Raw genomic sequence first — 14,727 nt, 5'->3', positions numbered from 1 at the left:
AGAAAGGGAGAGAGAGAAAAGGTGGATAGGAAGCCGCCCCCTTGGGAGAGAATGGAGGGGAAGATTTAGAGAGGCAGGTGGAGGGGCTCAAATGGGGGCAGAGGAGGGAGTCTGCGAACAGAGCCAGACCCAGGGAGGGGAGGAGAAAGGAGCAGGAGGACCAGATGGAAGGAGAAGGAGCAGGCACAGAGGGAGCCTTGGAGCAGAGCCATCCTTGCACATCCATCCCCTTGGTAGCCTGGCTGCCTGCCAGCAGGGCCGGATCCCTTTCCTAACCTTCCCCACCGCGCCCCTGCCCACACTGCACAGGGATTTGGGGGCACGCATGTCCAGCCCCCACAGGACAGGAGAGGGACTGCCTGTCTTCACATTGATGCCCTCCCATGGCTTCTGCTGTCTGGGGAGGCAGACAGGTGGGGCCTCCTCATCCTAGACCTTCTGGAGCCTGGGGTAGCGCCAAGCCTGGCCTGACCCCCTTCACCTGACTCAAAGTTGGGGACGACTGTCTTAGAGACCTTGTCTGTTAGCAGCAGCAGTTGATTATCTATCTGTCCAGTGCTGATTGTCTCCTCCTAAATTTGAATAATGGAGCTCATGGAACAAGTTGGAAGACAATGTGGAGGAAGCAGGGAATAGTAATGAAATAAAAGCTGGAGTGGGAGATGACAATCAGGGGCTGGGGCCAAGGGCCTGGGCACCCATGGTGGGCGTCCAAGCCCACATCCTGCAGGGCTGGGGGAGAGGGCTTCAGGCCCCCTGAGCTCTCCTGGCTCAGCTAGCTACTCCCAGGATGTGCAGAGGTTCTCCACGGGGGGGGCGACACAGCCCCTCCTGCGGGTGTTTGGAAATCTCGGAGGATACAGTTTTGGTTGGTAAGTGCATTAGTCTGGGTCCAGTCAGGTGGAAAAGCACACAGCAGTGGGAATAGGGAAAGCTGAGTATCAATGACTCAAGAAGTGCCTTCTTTTGCAAGAGTTGGGGGTGGGGAAGATATGCAGACCATGATCAACCCAACCCAACATCCCTCCTAAGCCTTTGGACCCCTTCTGGCCTCTTGCCTCATTAACTGCAGGCCGTTGTTGAGTCCAAGTCACCCATCCACAACAGCTGTTAGAACCACCCCCAGCTGTACAAGCTCACTCATTAAATCCAGAACCTCTAGTAAGTACCGGGTACCAGTGAACTTGGCCCCAGTTTATGTCCACCCTCACTGGTCTCACACCCTTCAAATCCACTGTTTCCCCAGGTTTCTGGCTGTATGTGTATTTGAAAGTCTTGCAATTCTTTTAGTGTACAAGGTGTTGCCTCGCAGGTTGTAGTGAATACCTGTACCCTGGGGCATGCTGAGATCTGACCCCAGATATTTATGGGGTCACTCATACAGGGCACTAATATACTCTATTAGAAAGGAAATTGGGGATTCAACCATCATCAAACTGCAAACTTAAATGCTGTATTGTACTTTCAGTACTACCAGCCCTCTGGCTGGAACTTTTTGGGACTGTCACAGAAGTGCTCCAGTTCTCAGGCTGTGACTTGGGCCGAGGTGACAGACCTGAGCTTGTCCTTGTGTCTCTGCAAGCACTCCAGGGCACTGCAAGGAACCTGTCCAAAGCCTACCTTCAGATGGTCTTCACTGCCACCAGTCAAGTGCTTCAGCTGGCACCTCGCAGGAAACCTGTGATGGCCTGATGGGAGGCCACCTCCCCCCCAAATCCCTCTCTGTGAGCCTGTCTGCTGGAACACTGGATACCAATGCTGTATCAGTTTGGATCCAATCAGGGGAGGGGGAAAAACCACAGTAATTTGAACAGAGAAAGTTTAATATAAAGAATTATTCACTTCAACACAATAGCAAATTGCAGTGACAAGGGATTCAGTGGTAAGGTGCCTTGGAATTTACTGGAAATTCTGGGCTGTGGTAGAGTCATTCACAGGGAGGTGCCTCAGTGGAGACACTCCTCTAGGAAACTGCTGGGCTGGGGCAGGGTGCCAGGGCAGGCTGTGACCACCTGGCACTGGAGAAGTTACTTGCACTGCAGGAGGCGCGGAGTGACCTGCAACTCCTGGAACGTCTCTTGAGCGCCTCCTAACGACAAAACTTAGGCTGGTTAGTGAAGGAAAAACATCTCAAAGGCCCAAATCAGTTTTCACAGTGCAGACACAAAGTTGAATTTGACTTCAATAAGCTGGAACACAAGAGGACTTGGAGTGCTACTGACCAGTGAATGTAGGCCCGGGATGCTGGACCCTGCAGTGAGCTGACCAGCCCCACACAGAATAGCCATCCCTACAGAATGCCAGGAGCCCTCCCTGTATCAGTGTGTCCTGGCAGAAAACAGCAGCACACCTCAATGGGGATAATGTGAGAACGGTCTCAACACAGTAGTGGCCAATGCAGCTTCCTGGGGCTACTTGCAGCCGGGAGTCCTTACCTGCCCCAGGCCTGGAGAGGCAGGAGGTGGTTATACGGGAACTAGGAGAACCGTGTGGGAAGGGCTGCCTGACAGGAGGACAGGAGCTGTGACCTGCAGCTAGGCCCCCATCAGGTAGGGACCCCATGCTGTCCTTCCCCTGATCTGCCAGTGCCACGCCCCTCACTCCACCCCAGCCCCCAAGATGAGTGAGCCCAACTGGAAGCCAGAAGGAGAGAAAACCCTAAGACACTCAACACAGCCCCGCTGAGATCCAACTAGACGGGGTGGGGGCTGCAGCCTAGGCAGGGGTGGGGCTGGCTGTGTCCTGAGACTGCTTCTCCGGCCTTGACTTCAGGCCTTGGGCCCAATCAGCCCCCAGAACCTCACAGTTGGGCAGCATCTCCTCCACCAAGATCCGAGTGAGGCCCGGGTTGGACACAGCGGACAGGTCTGAGATGTCCAGCCTTCGGAGGTTCTGGAGGTGGTGGAGGCAGGCAAGGCCCCGTTCGGATACTCGGGGGCAACCTGCCAGCGAGAGCTCCTGCAATGAGTCAGCCAGCTGGTAGAGACGGCTGAGACACCAGTCATCCACGTGGGGACAGCGCTGCAGCGACAGGGACTGCAGCTCCTTCAGGGCCACTGTGAGGGGGACAGAGCAGATGGCACTGCAGTCTTTCTAGAGCCCACCATGAAAGGGAAAATGCAGAGCCTTGCCCACCTCTACCTCACCCACCAACTCACAGAGGTTGTCCAGGCCCTCATAGTTGATGGCACAGTCACTGGCATCCACGGACTCCACAGGTACAGCCTGGAAACTCAACAACTCAAGAGAAGAAGGGCGACGCCCACTGGACCGAATCCACTCCTGGCCCTGGAACCTGGGAAGCAGGGAGAAAAGGAGTGCCAGGGGATACCCTGCCTGTCCCCAAGCCTCCAGTCGCTTGAGACCACTCTGCAGCCCCATATTTTGTGTCTGCGCACTTGTTCCATGGCCCTGTTCTAAGGCACGTAGGTGTCTAGTCACATTAGATCCCCTGATAATCCCATCAAAGTTGGACTGTCTGGCCAGTTTCATGCACTTGGAAGCTGACAGCTAGAGACATTACTGATAATGTAAGAGAAAAGAGCTACAACCTATGAATCTTTGTAGATGCGCAAAAGTTGACACAGTTTCAGACATGCACACCGCTTCTAAGGAAAGGTACTGGAAGAGGTGCTCAAGCCAAGTAAAAATTTTAGAACAAAGATGAGAGGTAGATGAAGTCTATATAAATTGTGCTTTTCAAAAAAGAAGGAAAAGGGGGTGGGGAATCCCCAGAGGTTGGAGGAAGAAGTAAGGGGGCCCTGGCTGGTATGGCTGAGTGGAATGAACACTGGCCTGCAAACCAAAAGGTTGCCAGTTCAATTCCCAGTCAGGGCACATATCTGGGTTGCAGGCCAGGTCCTCAGTTGGGGACATGCGAGAGGCAACCAATAGATGTTTCTCTCCCTTTCCCCCGTGTCTTCCCCCCCTCCTTAAAAATAAATAAAATCTTGAAAAAAGAAAGGGGGGGGAGGACGAAAAAGAAACTAGTATTTATTGAGCACATGTGTAGCTCCAGATGGCTACAAGTGTTCACACTGCAAAATGTGTTTGTAGGTTAGATACAACTACTATTCCATTTTACAGATGACAAAACTGAAGCTTGGCACCAAGCCCCAAGCCACACAGCCAGTAGGGAGCACAGACTGGGGGACTCAGGGATGCCTGCCTGACTGAAGAGCCTGCGGCTGAGATGATCTGTGGCCTCCCCGGACCCCCATTTTGACACCTTTGCTGTCATACTTGACTGCGCCTCCCTGCTTCAGGACGAAATAGGCACCTGCGACGTATGGACCATATCGCTCCTTGATGTAGGTGAAGGATCTGCCAAGAGAACAGTAGCTGAGGGTGAGGCCTGAGGAGCACCACATCCCTTGCCATGCCCCAGTCTGCTGAGAGGGTCGGAGTCCAAAGTGTCAGGACTGACATACACAGACAGAGTCAGGCTGCAAATATTTACTGAGTGCCTATTAAGCTGGGCCCCTCTCCCAGGGCGGGGGCGCGACAGTAGTCACCAAGGCAGATAACTATCCCTGCCCTTCTGAAGTTATTTTTATGGGGAGAAACAAACTAGTAAATAAAAGCGTATTTCAGACAGTATCAATTTCAGCATGAAAATAAAACACGAACTGAGTGGGTCAGGTCAGGGGTGGGGATGGAGAAGGCGGATTTTGTTCAGCTGATAAGAAAAGCTTCTTGGAGGAGGTGACACTAGGGCAGAGAGCTGAGCGTTGGGAAGGAATGCAGAGGTCATGGCACGAGCCGGCCAGGCCAAAGGAACATCTAGTGCACGACTCAGAGGCGCAAGCCCTGGCTGGAGTGGCTCAGTGGAATGAGTGCTGGCCTACGAACTGAAAGGTTACCAGTTCTATTCCCAGTTAGGGCACACGCCTGGGTTGCGGGCCGGGTCCCCAGTGTGGGGTGTGTGAGAGGCTACCAATGGATGTTTCTCTTGCACTCTGATGTTCCTCTCCTTCTCTCTCTCCCTCTGTCCCCCTCTCTCTAAAAATAAATAAAAACTGCCCTGGCTGGTGTGGCTCAGAGGACTGAGCGCAGACCTGTAAACCAAAGGATCGTGGTTCGATTCCCAGTCAGGGCACATGCCTGCGTTGCAGGCCAGTTCCCAGCAAGGGACCCACGAGAGGCAACCACACATTGATGTTTCTCTCCCTCTCTCCTTCCCTTCTTCTCTAAAGATAAATAAATAAAATCTTTAAAATAAATTAAAAAAATAAAAATAAGTAAAAAAAGACTCAGAGGCTGGAATTAGGATGGTTGAACAAACAGTAGTAAAGATGCCATGTTGCAGGGATGAGGGGAATGCCTGGTAGGCCTCTCAAAGCTCAGCAAATAGCAGATTGTAGGCTTTGGAGTTTGGTTTTTATTCTAGTTGAAACTGGAAACCAAACATTTGAGGGTTTCAAACATGGTGGTAATGTTCTCTATTCTACTTTAAGAGTTCTTTGGCTATTTTGTAACCTATTTAATAGACTACAGGGGCAGAAAGTGACCAGTTAGATTACTGCAGCAATCCAACCATAAAACAGAGGGGCTCAGTCCTGGCTACAAACAGTGAAGGAGGTAAGAAGTCAAATATGGGATAGTCTAGTATTTCATGGGTGGACTAGATGTAGAAGTTACAGAAGCAAAGATAGGAATCAGGGATGACTTCTTGGAATTTGGCCTGAACAACTGGGTGGGGAATGGTGCTGTTTACTGTGATGGGAAAGGCTGGGGGGTAAGCAGACTCTTTAGGGGGAAATCAAGGGTTTGCTGTAAACCATGTTAGGTCTGAGGTGCCAGCTAGACCAAGAGGAGATGGTGGGCAGCAGGCTGCCTATATGAACTGGAGATGAAGATGTAAGTCAGCACGGCTAGGGCTACCTGGGAGTGGCAAGGGCAAGATCGGCATTCTGACCAGTGAGGCCAGAGCTGCAACGTCTTGCAGGCTAGGGGTTCTCACCTATTTTCCCGGTGCACCTTTGACACCTGCTTTTGGAGCAAGTACTCCCTGAGAGCCTCCACATCATAGAAGCGGTCAGCCAGGAACTGGAGCAGCCTTCTCCCCTTCCTCTGATTGCCCTCTGGGGCCACTGCACTGCTCAGGTCACGGATGCCCTTGGTAACCCCATTCCATACTGGGGCCACCAGTTTCAGGGACTGGGGATGAAAAGAGGAGAGACTGAGCCTGGAGAGCCTCCTGTGAGAGAGCTGCATCCCTCTGGTCTGTCCTTAGTCCATGAACTCGCCTCCCCCCACCCCAGTGCTTCCTGATTCACTAAATTCTCCTTTCAGAAGTTCCTGATTCTACATTTGGGATTCCCAACTTTCCCTCCATGTATCCCCCAGTTTTCCCCTTAATCAGCCGTAAATTCTCTTTGATTTAGCCAAACTTTCTTGGTTTTCCCAAATTCTCTTCCGCCACCCCCCACCCTTATTTTCTCTTAAAACCCCCATTATCTGACCTCTTAATTTCCCACAAATTCTCCCCTTAATTTTACCCAGTTCTCTCTGGAGTCTTCTTGAATAACCTATTTCCCCCAAATATAATCTCAATTTTTTTCCAAATCACCCTTAACTTACCTCATAAAATCCTCAAACTGTTCCTTCGACTTCCCCTCAAAGTGTTATGTTTGCCCCATTTTTTTCTTTTAATCAAAATTGTTTCCCCAAAATCCTACTTTCCCTCAAAATTCCTTGTAAGCTCCCAAACTCTTTAATTTTCTCTAAGTTCATTCCTGAGTTTACTCAATTTTCTAAATCTTCTCCATGATTGCCGCAAATTCTCCCCTTAATGCCCCCCACGTTCGTTCCTTGGAACTACCAAATTTACCTGTTGATGCCCTCGCCCCCCCCGTAATCCCTTTGGTTTTCCATCAAAATTCCCCTGAGTTTCCCTCACCTGCATCCTCTGGCATCCTCCACTTGGCCCCGGACAATGCCTTCCCAGCCCTGTTTCCATTGCAGGTCCCACTCCCGCCAGCCCATCCGCCCCCTTAGCAGGCAGTCCAATCTCTCCCTCTGATTGGGTGGGCTCGACAGCAACAGAACGCACCCCTTGCTCCCGCATTGGTTTCTCTCTGCCAAATCCCCGCCCCCACTTCCTCTTTAACTTCTCAGTAGCAGGCGACCGGCACACGTTCCCGACCCGAACAGCTACGTGTCTACGCTGTTAGCGCGAGGCCCGGGGGCAGAGGCCTCCAGCAGCCCCGCTACTAATCCCTGCGCGCCGACAAAGGCCCTGAAGGCAGGGGCAACAGGGCAGGCTTCAATTTGGGAGCTCTAGGAACTCCGGTCACCTACCGCCCTGGGCGCCGCCATCTTCTCGGGATTACATACCGGAAGGGGCCGGCCTTTTCTCGTACCACCCACCTGGGCCTGTCTTTGACGTCCTTTATGGTCACACCTTCGTCTTAAAGGCGCACGCACTTTAAGTGCACCTTTAAGTTCTCTTACCGTATTTAGGGATTTCTGTGAGTGCCCTTTCCGTAGGTGTTATAATGAGTCTCTAGCCTTTTCTAGGAGAGGGTGAGCAGTCCTTCCTGTTTGATTCCTTTCCTCTGACTGCAGTCACAGCTCCCCGGAGCTTCCCTGTTCTCCAGCTCTCACTAGCTACCTCCTTACAAAAGTGAATGATGTTCCTAAAAGCGGACTGGCATTCTTTTTCCCTGGAAAAGAAAAAGGTAGAGTGGGTGGCAAGGTAAGCCTTCAGGGTAAGAGATGGAGGTAAATTCTCAAGATTAGTATTGTGATGTGTTTATGATTTCAGTTTCGAGTTCAAGGCTAGATCTCAGAGTGAAGATTCAGTGTGAAATCGTGAGGATAGAATCATTCATTTCTTCATTCTACAGATATTTACTGAGCACGTACCACAGGGCAGGAGCTCCTCTGGATGCTGAGGTTACCATGATGAACAGGATAGATCCAGCCCTTCACTCAAGGAGTCAATATTCCAGGCAAGGAGAGGATAGATAAGAAAAAATGAATCAGCAAGATAATTTCAGATAACATTTGGTAAGAGACAAATAAAACCAACCAGGTAACACAACAGAGGGTGACTGCTGTATAGGGCCATTGGGAAAAGCCTCTGAGGAGATGACATTTAAGAAGAGGAAACTCCCAGATCTGGGAGTACAGTGTTCCAGGTAGAGGTACCAGTCAGTGCAAGGAGCAGAGGTGGGAGCCACCTTGCAGAGAGAGGTAGAAGCCTGGGTTAGAGAGGTGGGCAGGGGGCTGACTGTGCAGGCCTGGTAGGAGTTTATTGCATTCACAAGACAGTCATATGATTTAGATGTAAAGATCATTTCTGTCAGACTGAAAACAGATCTTAGAGGGCAAGGGTGGAAGCAGGGGGCAACAAAGAGGCTACAAGAATCATCCAGACCAGGGATGAATGGGGACAGGAGCGGGGATGGGGTAAAGGAAATGGTGAGAGGTGCTCAGATGATGAGTTTGTTTGAAGGCTGAGCCAACAGCTGGGGAAACTAAAAAGATGCTGATGCCACTGATAGAGATGGGAAAATGGGGGAGTGGCAGGTGTTTGCATGGATAGGTGTGGTAAGCTGAAAATGACCCCCCCTCCCCTGCCACAACCAATGTCCACATTCTGATCTCTGGAAACCGTGACTATGTTACTTTCTATAGTATACAGAAGGTGCGTTTAAGGTAATAATGTTAAAGTGGGGAGATTATCCTGGATAATTAAAGCAGGCCCAGTGGGTATTATAATACCCACTTCATATACCCACGAAGGTATTATAAAATGGAGGCAGGAGAGTTGTGAAGGTAGGAGTGATGTAAAGAAGGGGCTACGGGCCAAGGAATGTGGTGGCTTTTGTAACCTGGGCAAGGGTGGGAAATGCATTCTCCCCTAGGGCCCCCAGAAGGAACCCAGCCCTGTGAACCCATTTGAGGCTTCTGACCCCTAGAACTGTAGGAAAATAAGTTGGTGCTGTTTTAAGCCACTAAGTTTGTGTAATTTGTTACAGTAGCTCCATGAAACTAATAGTGTGGTGGGTCCCACTTGAGAATTGTGCTTTGACTGTATTCTCGCTGAGACATCCAGGTGGAAAAGGTCAGGAGGTCAGGACTGGAGTCAGGGGCTTCGGAGCCCTTGACAGGTTGATGGAATTTGCACCCCCTGTCCTAACAGAGGGGTTCTGCAGTGTGTTCCAACCTCCTCCGTGGCAGAGCCCGATGCTCATAGTGATAATGTCTCTTGGCAAACCTAGAGTCAGCAGTACTGGCTGCTCAGGGTAAGCCAGCAGCCTGGACAATCAGGCACCCCAGCTGAGGGATCGTTCTCTTGAAAGCTGCTCCTGACTCCTCAGGCACACTGGTTGGGAAGCCCTGAGAAGACCTGAGTGGAGAAAGGCACAACTAAGTTCAGGGTTGAGGGTGAGTGGTGGGTGGGACCTAGGAGAAGGCTAGACAGGAGGACGCCCGGCATCATGAGACACAAAGCACAGGGAGAGGTTAGGCCTGAGAAGGGGCAGGGATGGGTAGAGTCACACCCTGTGACCAGAGTTGAAGTTAGACTTCAGAAAGAAAAAATGCAGATTCACACTGGAGAATGGACTTTGGGATTCCATGTCAGACCTTCCCACCCCCCTTCCATTGCCCTTTAGTCCCCCCACCCCCAGATTCCCAGGAGGCTGGGTCATTCTGGACCTTGAAACTTCCTGCTCCTGGGAGCCACAGCTCAGAGACTATGGAGCTGTGGAGGCAGCTGAGGCAGGCTGGACTGCTGCCCCCAGGGCTGGGCTCACCCCCCAGGGCCTTGAGGGATGTCCCCCCATCAGGGAGAGCTGGCCAGACCCTCATGTTTCCAGAGGCACACACTGAAGGCACTAGGGAGAGTCTGCTGTGGATCTGGGAGGAGCTGGTAAGTAGGGGCTTTGAGGAGCAAGAGGTAGAGTATGGGGAGGGGACTGACTGAATGAATGGAATGCATGGAAATATAATGGGCCAGAGATTGAGGGACAAAAATTGAGAGACATGAATAGAGAAATAGAGGCAGAGACAGAGAATGAGAGAGCTAGAGAGAGAGGAGAGAGAGAGAGAGACATAGACCCAAAGAGTAGAGACGGGAATACAGACAGAAACAGAGACCTAGAAAGAGAGACAGAGATGGAAATAAGATATGAACAGCAACAAAGACAGAGAAACTGAGATTAAGTATGAGAGACAGAGATGGAGAGAAAAGCAGAAAAATAGAGGCAGAGAGAAAGAAAGGGATATGGAAAGACAGGCACAGGTGGAGACAGAGATAGATAACATAAGAGGGAAACAAGAGAAAGATAGTAAGAATCAAACACACACACACACACACACACACACAGGTAAACACCATGAGGGACAGTGAAATGGGGAGAGAGACAGACAGACAGACAGACAGACACTGTGAGAAGCAGAATGGCAGTGAGGGCCCAGGGACACATAAAGAACCTGCCCAGGAACACATGTTACAGGTAGTAAGGTGACTACTATAGGGACCACTGCAATGGGATTTTGCAGTAGAAGAGACAGATTGGGCTGACTCCAAGTAAAGCATGGGTGAGTGGAAATTTACAGCCTGGGAGGAGCTGAGGGTCAGTAGATGGAAAGTTACATCAGCTGGAAGGGGGGTTTGGGGGTAAACTGACTCAGCAGGATTCCTGTGGAAGGCAGGCCAGGATGATCAGTTGATCAGACATCTGCTGGTGGGTGTGGAGGCATGAAAAACCCGATTAGATAAGATATGGAGAGTATTCTGGTGTGGAGGATGGGGATTCTTGTTAAAACTGAGTTTTGCAAGGAGGTGCACAGATGGGCTTAGGAAAAGGTTCAGGAGCCTGACTAAAGTTCGGTCAAACTGAGGGTCTTTGTCAGGTTTTGAGATGAGACCTACTCCCACTCAGGTGGTGGTTGTGGGGCGTGCTCTCTGTTGGTGCCATGTCCATGTCCCACTTCCCTCCGGCAGGGGAACCTCCGCAGAGTGGATGTCCAGCTGCTGGGCCAGCTATGTAGCCTGGGACTGGAGATGGGGGTGCTTCAGGAGGAGCTGGCTGCCTTCCTGGAAGAGGAAGATGAGGAGACCCTCAAGGAAGAGGAGGAGGATGAAGAGCCTGAGGGGAAGCAAGAGGAAGGATGTCTGGGGGTCCCCTGTCCAGTCCCAGGCTACCGCCTTCCTGATTTTGAGATGACTATCTGAGGCCAGCGTGTTTCCCATCGGCATATGGAATTTTATGCAAATTTATGCAGAAGAGGGGTGATTCACTGGTCAGATCAACCTGCAAATGTTGATTTGGAGTCAACACATGCTCCTGAGCAAGTGCTTTCCCTGAAGATGTGCAGTGAGATTCAGGGATTGGGCTGTGAGCTGTGGGCATGTTGAGGATGAGGCGGGAAGCTTGCAGGGTGACTGTAGGTGTATTTGCAGGTGAGCTGCAGGAGTGTTGCAGGGGCGATGAGGGTCTTTGCAAGTTGAAAGGAAATGCTTGCAGGTGAGGTTTTAGATCAAGGCTGTCCACTGGCCTCACGAGGCTATTGAGCATTTAAAATCTGCTGGCCCTAACTGAGGGGCATGCCAAGTGGAACACATGCTAGATGATGACCTTTCAAAGACTTAATATAAGAATATGAAACATTTCAATGATCTTAAAAATTAATTACATATTGAAATAATATTTGGAGTATATTGTGATAAAATATTACTAAACTAATTTCACTTGTTTAAGATTTCTTAATGGTAAAATATACATTAAAATGAACCATTTTAACTATTTTCAAGTGTACAGATCAGTAGTGTTAAGTACATTCCCATTGCTGGGCAACCCTCACCACCATCCGTCGCTAGAGCTCTTTCACTCTTGCAGGACGGAAGCTGTACCCATCGAACAGCTCTCTACGCTCCTCTCCCACCAGCTCCAGGCAACCTCCATCCCACTTTGTGTCTCTGTGAATTTGACTACGGTAGGAGCCTCATGTAAGTGGGATTGTTGGTGTAAGTAGTTAGCTAGTTATTAATAAAGAGGAAGAACAAAGGGAATCGGACATTGAGCTTAATAAACTAGGGAGATGAATCAAAGCTTAATAACCTGGGGAGTTGAATCCAATATTTGCCCTGCTTCTACTAGGAAGCTATGGCTTCCACAGACCTGTTTACATACTTGGAGCGGTTGTTGCCCAGAGTGAAGCAGGCAGGAAAGCCTCCCAGGGGGTGCTGCCCCTAGTACCCTTATCAGAGGGAGGTGGAGGGCAAATTCCTCTGCTGGGCACGTGGGTAGTAAAAATGAGGTGACATAACAGAACTTTTAAGCATTTGCCATAGAAGCCAAAATGGCAACACGAAGGGGAGGAATCTAGCCTGGGAAAATCTGGGAAAAGAATTGGATTTGATAAGGGATGTAGAAGCTGGTTAAGGGGAGGGCCCAACTCAGGCTCGGGGAGAATTAGGAATTTGGTTGGTTGGTTTGAATTGCACCTTGCTTGTCACTGAAAGCCAGGAAAATGTATGCAGGATTATAAAATCCTGGGACAGCTGCTGCTTGAGCCTGTGCTCTGTCTACATTCCTGATGGCCTATCAGTTCCCTTACCACAATAAAATCATTCAGGTTAAACTTCTCCATGCCCGTGCCCTGTGAAGTTCCTTTGTTGCAATACTACAGAACAGCCCACTTTCACCAGCAACAAGATCTTATAGTGTTTGTACTTTTGTGTCCAGCTTACTTCACTCAGCATAATGTCTTTAAGATTTATCCATGTTGTAGCGTGTGTCAGAATTGTCTTCCTTTTTTATGCTGAGTAATACCCCAGAGTGTGTACATTCCACATTTTGTTTATCATTCATCTGTCCATGGACACTTGGGTGGTTTCTACATTTTGGCTAGTAGGAGCAATGCTGTTATGATAATGAGTGTACAAATATTCGTTTAAGTTCTTGCTTACCATTCTATTTAGTCTACCTAGAAGTGGATTTCTGGATCATATAGTAATTCTATGTTTAATTTTTTGAGGAACCAGCAGACTGTTCTCCATAGTGGCCATCCCATTTGGTATCCTCACCAACAGTGCATAAGAGTTTTAATTTCTCCACATGGATGCCAACGCTTGTTGTTTTGTTTTTTCTTTTTTTCATAAGACATTCCTAATGGGTGTGAGTTTGAATCTCGTGGTTTTGATTTGCATTTCCTTAATATTTAAAGATATGGAACATCATTTCAAGTGCTTTTCTGTTCTTACATTTTTATTTTTAAATATACAAAATTATTCATTTTTTTTAAAGAGAGAAAGAGAAGAGGAGAGAGAGAAATGTTGATTTGTTGTTTCACTTTGTTATGCATTCATTGGTTGGTTCTTGTATGTGCCCTGACCAGAGATTGAACCTGAAATCTTGGCATATTGGGATGATGCTCTAACCAACTAAATTACCCGGCCAGGGCCTCTTCTTACATTTTTAAATACGACTGCAAGAAACTGAACATCACATATGTAGCTCCCATTGTATGTCTACTGTGCAGCACTATTTCAGAGGTTTGACAGTGGAATGTGGGTGTGAGCAGATGAGCAGTGAGTGCTTCTAGATGTTCACAGAAGTGTTGCAATGAGTCACAGCTCCACCTGCAGGAGGCAGGCAGGTATGTGCACATGTGGCTGAGGAAAAGCAAACTGCAGATGTCACTATAGTCTTGTTGCAGAAAAAATGCCCAGGGCAGCAGGTGGAGCGCTCCAGCCTGAGGAGAGACATTTATTCAGGGGAGATATTTGGGCATTCACAAAACCATACACACTGACAGTTTTGCAATTCTGCAATTTCTATTAGGGAGTGAAGAGGTTCCTGGAGAAGAGAGGTGTTGGCAGAAGAGGTGCTGAGTCCCTGTCCATGGAGATCTCCTTAAAAACAAGGGGCTTCCTTTTGTTCTGTGGAGTCTCCTAAGACTGAGTGCTTTGGGTGGGCTTGGGGGTTCAGGCTCCATCTCCCACCCAGTCCTCCTTAGTCAACCATAGCCAGGTCTCCGACTTCTGGGAGCTCTGCTGTAGTAGGCAGGCTGGGAAGAAGGCTGAAAGTCAAATCCCAGTACCTAGTGAAGGGGTGAGACACCCCAAGAGCATGCAGCTAAACCGAAATTTCTCTCCTGACTTGGCACACTGGAAGAGGCTGGGCTCTTGGGTCTCTTGCAAGTTACGTCCAAATGTGCTTGGGTCATGCTTCACAGATACCAAGTCTCTTGGGGGAAGAGAGACTGGGGTGGGGGAAGGGGCACTGAGGGCAGACTTCAGTGAGTGACTCTGGAGGCAGTGCACACTGTGCAAGACCAGCATGGTGGGTGGTCTGAAATACCTGGGTGGCAGCTCTTCTCAGCCATGGTCTGGACCATGGAGGTGACATTTATGTGGGAGGCTCTCAGGGAACATGGGTGAGTGTAGCCTCTTCCATCTGTATAATCACCAGTGCTGGTGTTACTGAGCTACAGCCAGCAATGTCCAAGTCAGCCCCAGGACTGGTCTGCTGGACTCTCCATTCAGCAGAATGGGGAGAAACCACTCACCACACAGGGACAGTGGAAATGGTCAGGACTGGGATGGAAGAGGCCCAGTTGGCCGAGGGAACACAGATGAGGCAACAAGCCCAGCCTGAAACATTTGAAAAGTATCCTCAGAGGAGAGCAGAAAGATTAAGAAAAAATGAGCCAAGCAAAGAAAGGAAATAGGAAGAGTATAACAAGCAGAAAATGAGCATAAACAAA

The 14,727-nt window shown here is 49.6% G+C and overlaps 2 protein-coding genes across 4 annotated transcripts; one reads left to right on the top strand and one right to left on the bottom strand.

Annotated features, from left to right (window-relative positions):
• Window positions 1–1,805: 1,805 nt before the first annotated feature.
• On the bottom strand, window positions 1,806–7,342 carry DMAC2 (distal membrane arm assembly component 2). Of its 3 annotated transcripts, none has more exons than XM_045846970.1 (5): window positions 7,303–7,342; window positions 5,963–6,159; window positions 4,243–4,323; window positions 3,159–3,295; window positions 1,806–3,056 (listed from the first exon to the last, which is right to left on the bottom strand). In XM_045846970.1, the coding sequence occupies exons 1-5, from the start codon at window positions 7,318–7,320 to the stop codon at window positions 2,716–2,718; spliced, it is 774 nt and encodes a 257-aa protein (XP_045702926.1). In that variant the 5' UTR covers window positions 7,321–7,342; the 3' UTR covers window positions 1,806–2,715. The 3 variants fall into 3 exon arrangements, with proteins under 3 accessions (XP_045702926.1, XP_045702927.1, XP_045702925.1); XM_045846971.1 differs by lacking the exon at window positions 7,303–7,342 and adding an exon at window positions 7,055–7,289; XM_045846969.1 differs by lacking the exon at window positions 7,303–7,342 and adding an exon at window positions 6,902–7,032.
• Window positions 7,343–9,709: 2,367 nt separating this feature from the next.
• On the top strand, window positions 9,710–12,600 carry ERICH4 (glutamate rich 4). Its single transcript, XM_045846871.1, has 2 exons — window positions 9,710–9,883; window positions 10,961–12,600. Exons 1-2 carry the CDS (start codon window positions 9,710–9,712, stop codon window positions 11,189–11,191), a joined length of 405 nt encoding a protein of 134 aa, XP_045702827.1. The 3' UTR covers window positions 11,192–12,600.
• Window positions 12,601–14,727: the final 2,127 nt, after the last annotated feature.

This window comes from Phyllostomus hastatus, unplaced genomic scaffold (assembly GCF_019186645.2).
Source record: "Phyllostomus hastatus isolate PE091 unplaced genomic scaffold, TTU_PhHast_1.1 phas_contig_5, whole genome shotgun sequence".
In the NCBI taxonomy this organism is placed as follows: Eukaryota; Metazoa; Chordata; class Mammalia; order Chiroptera; family Phyllostomidae; genus Phyllostomus; species Phyllostomus hastatus.
This window is presented reverse-complemented; position numbering and strand designations above follow the sequence as displayed.

Coding starts and splice junctions, on each gene's coding strand:
- DMAC2 (XM_045846969.1), bottom strand. CDS start 6,961: ATGGAAACAGGGCTGGGAAGGCATTGTCCGGGGCCAAGTGGAGGATGC. Junction 6,160..6,901: donor GAGGATGCCAGAGGATGCAG/GTGAGGGAAACT, acceptor TTTCATCCCCAG/TCCCTGAAACTGGTGGCCCC. Junction 4,324..5,962: donor AAGGTGCACCGGGAAAATAG/GTGAGAACCCCT, acceptor TTCTCTTGGCAG/ATCCTTCACCTACATCAAGG.
- ERICH4 (XM_045846871.1), top strand. CDS start 9,710: ATGGAGCTGTGGAGGCAGCTGAGGCAGGCTGGACTGCTGCCCCCAGGG. Junction 9,884..10,960: donor TGTGGATCTGGGAGGAGCTG/GTAAGTAGGGGC, acceptor TCCCTCCGGCAG/GGGAACCTCCGCAGAGTGGA.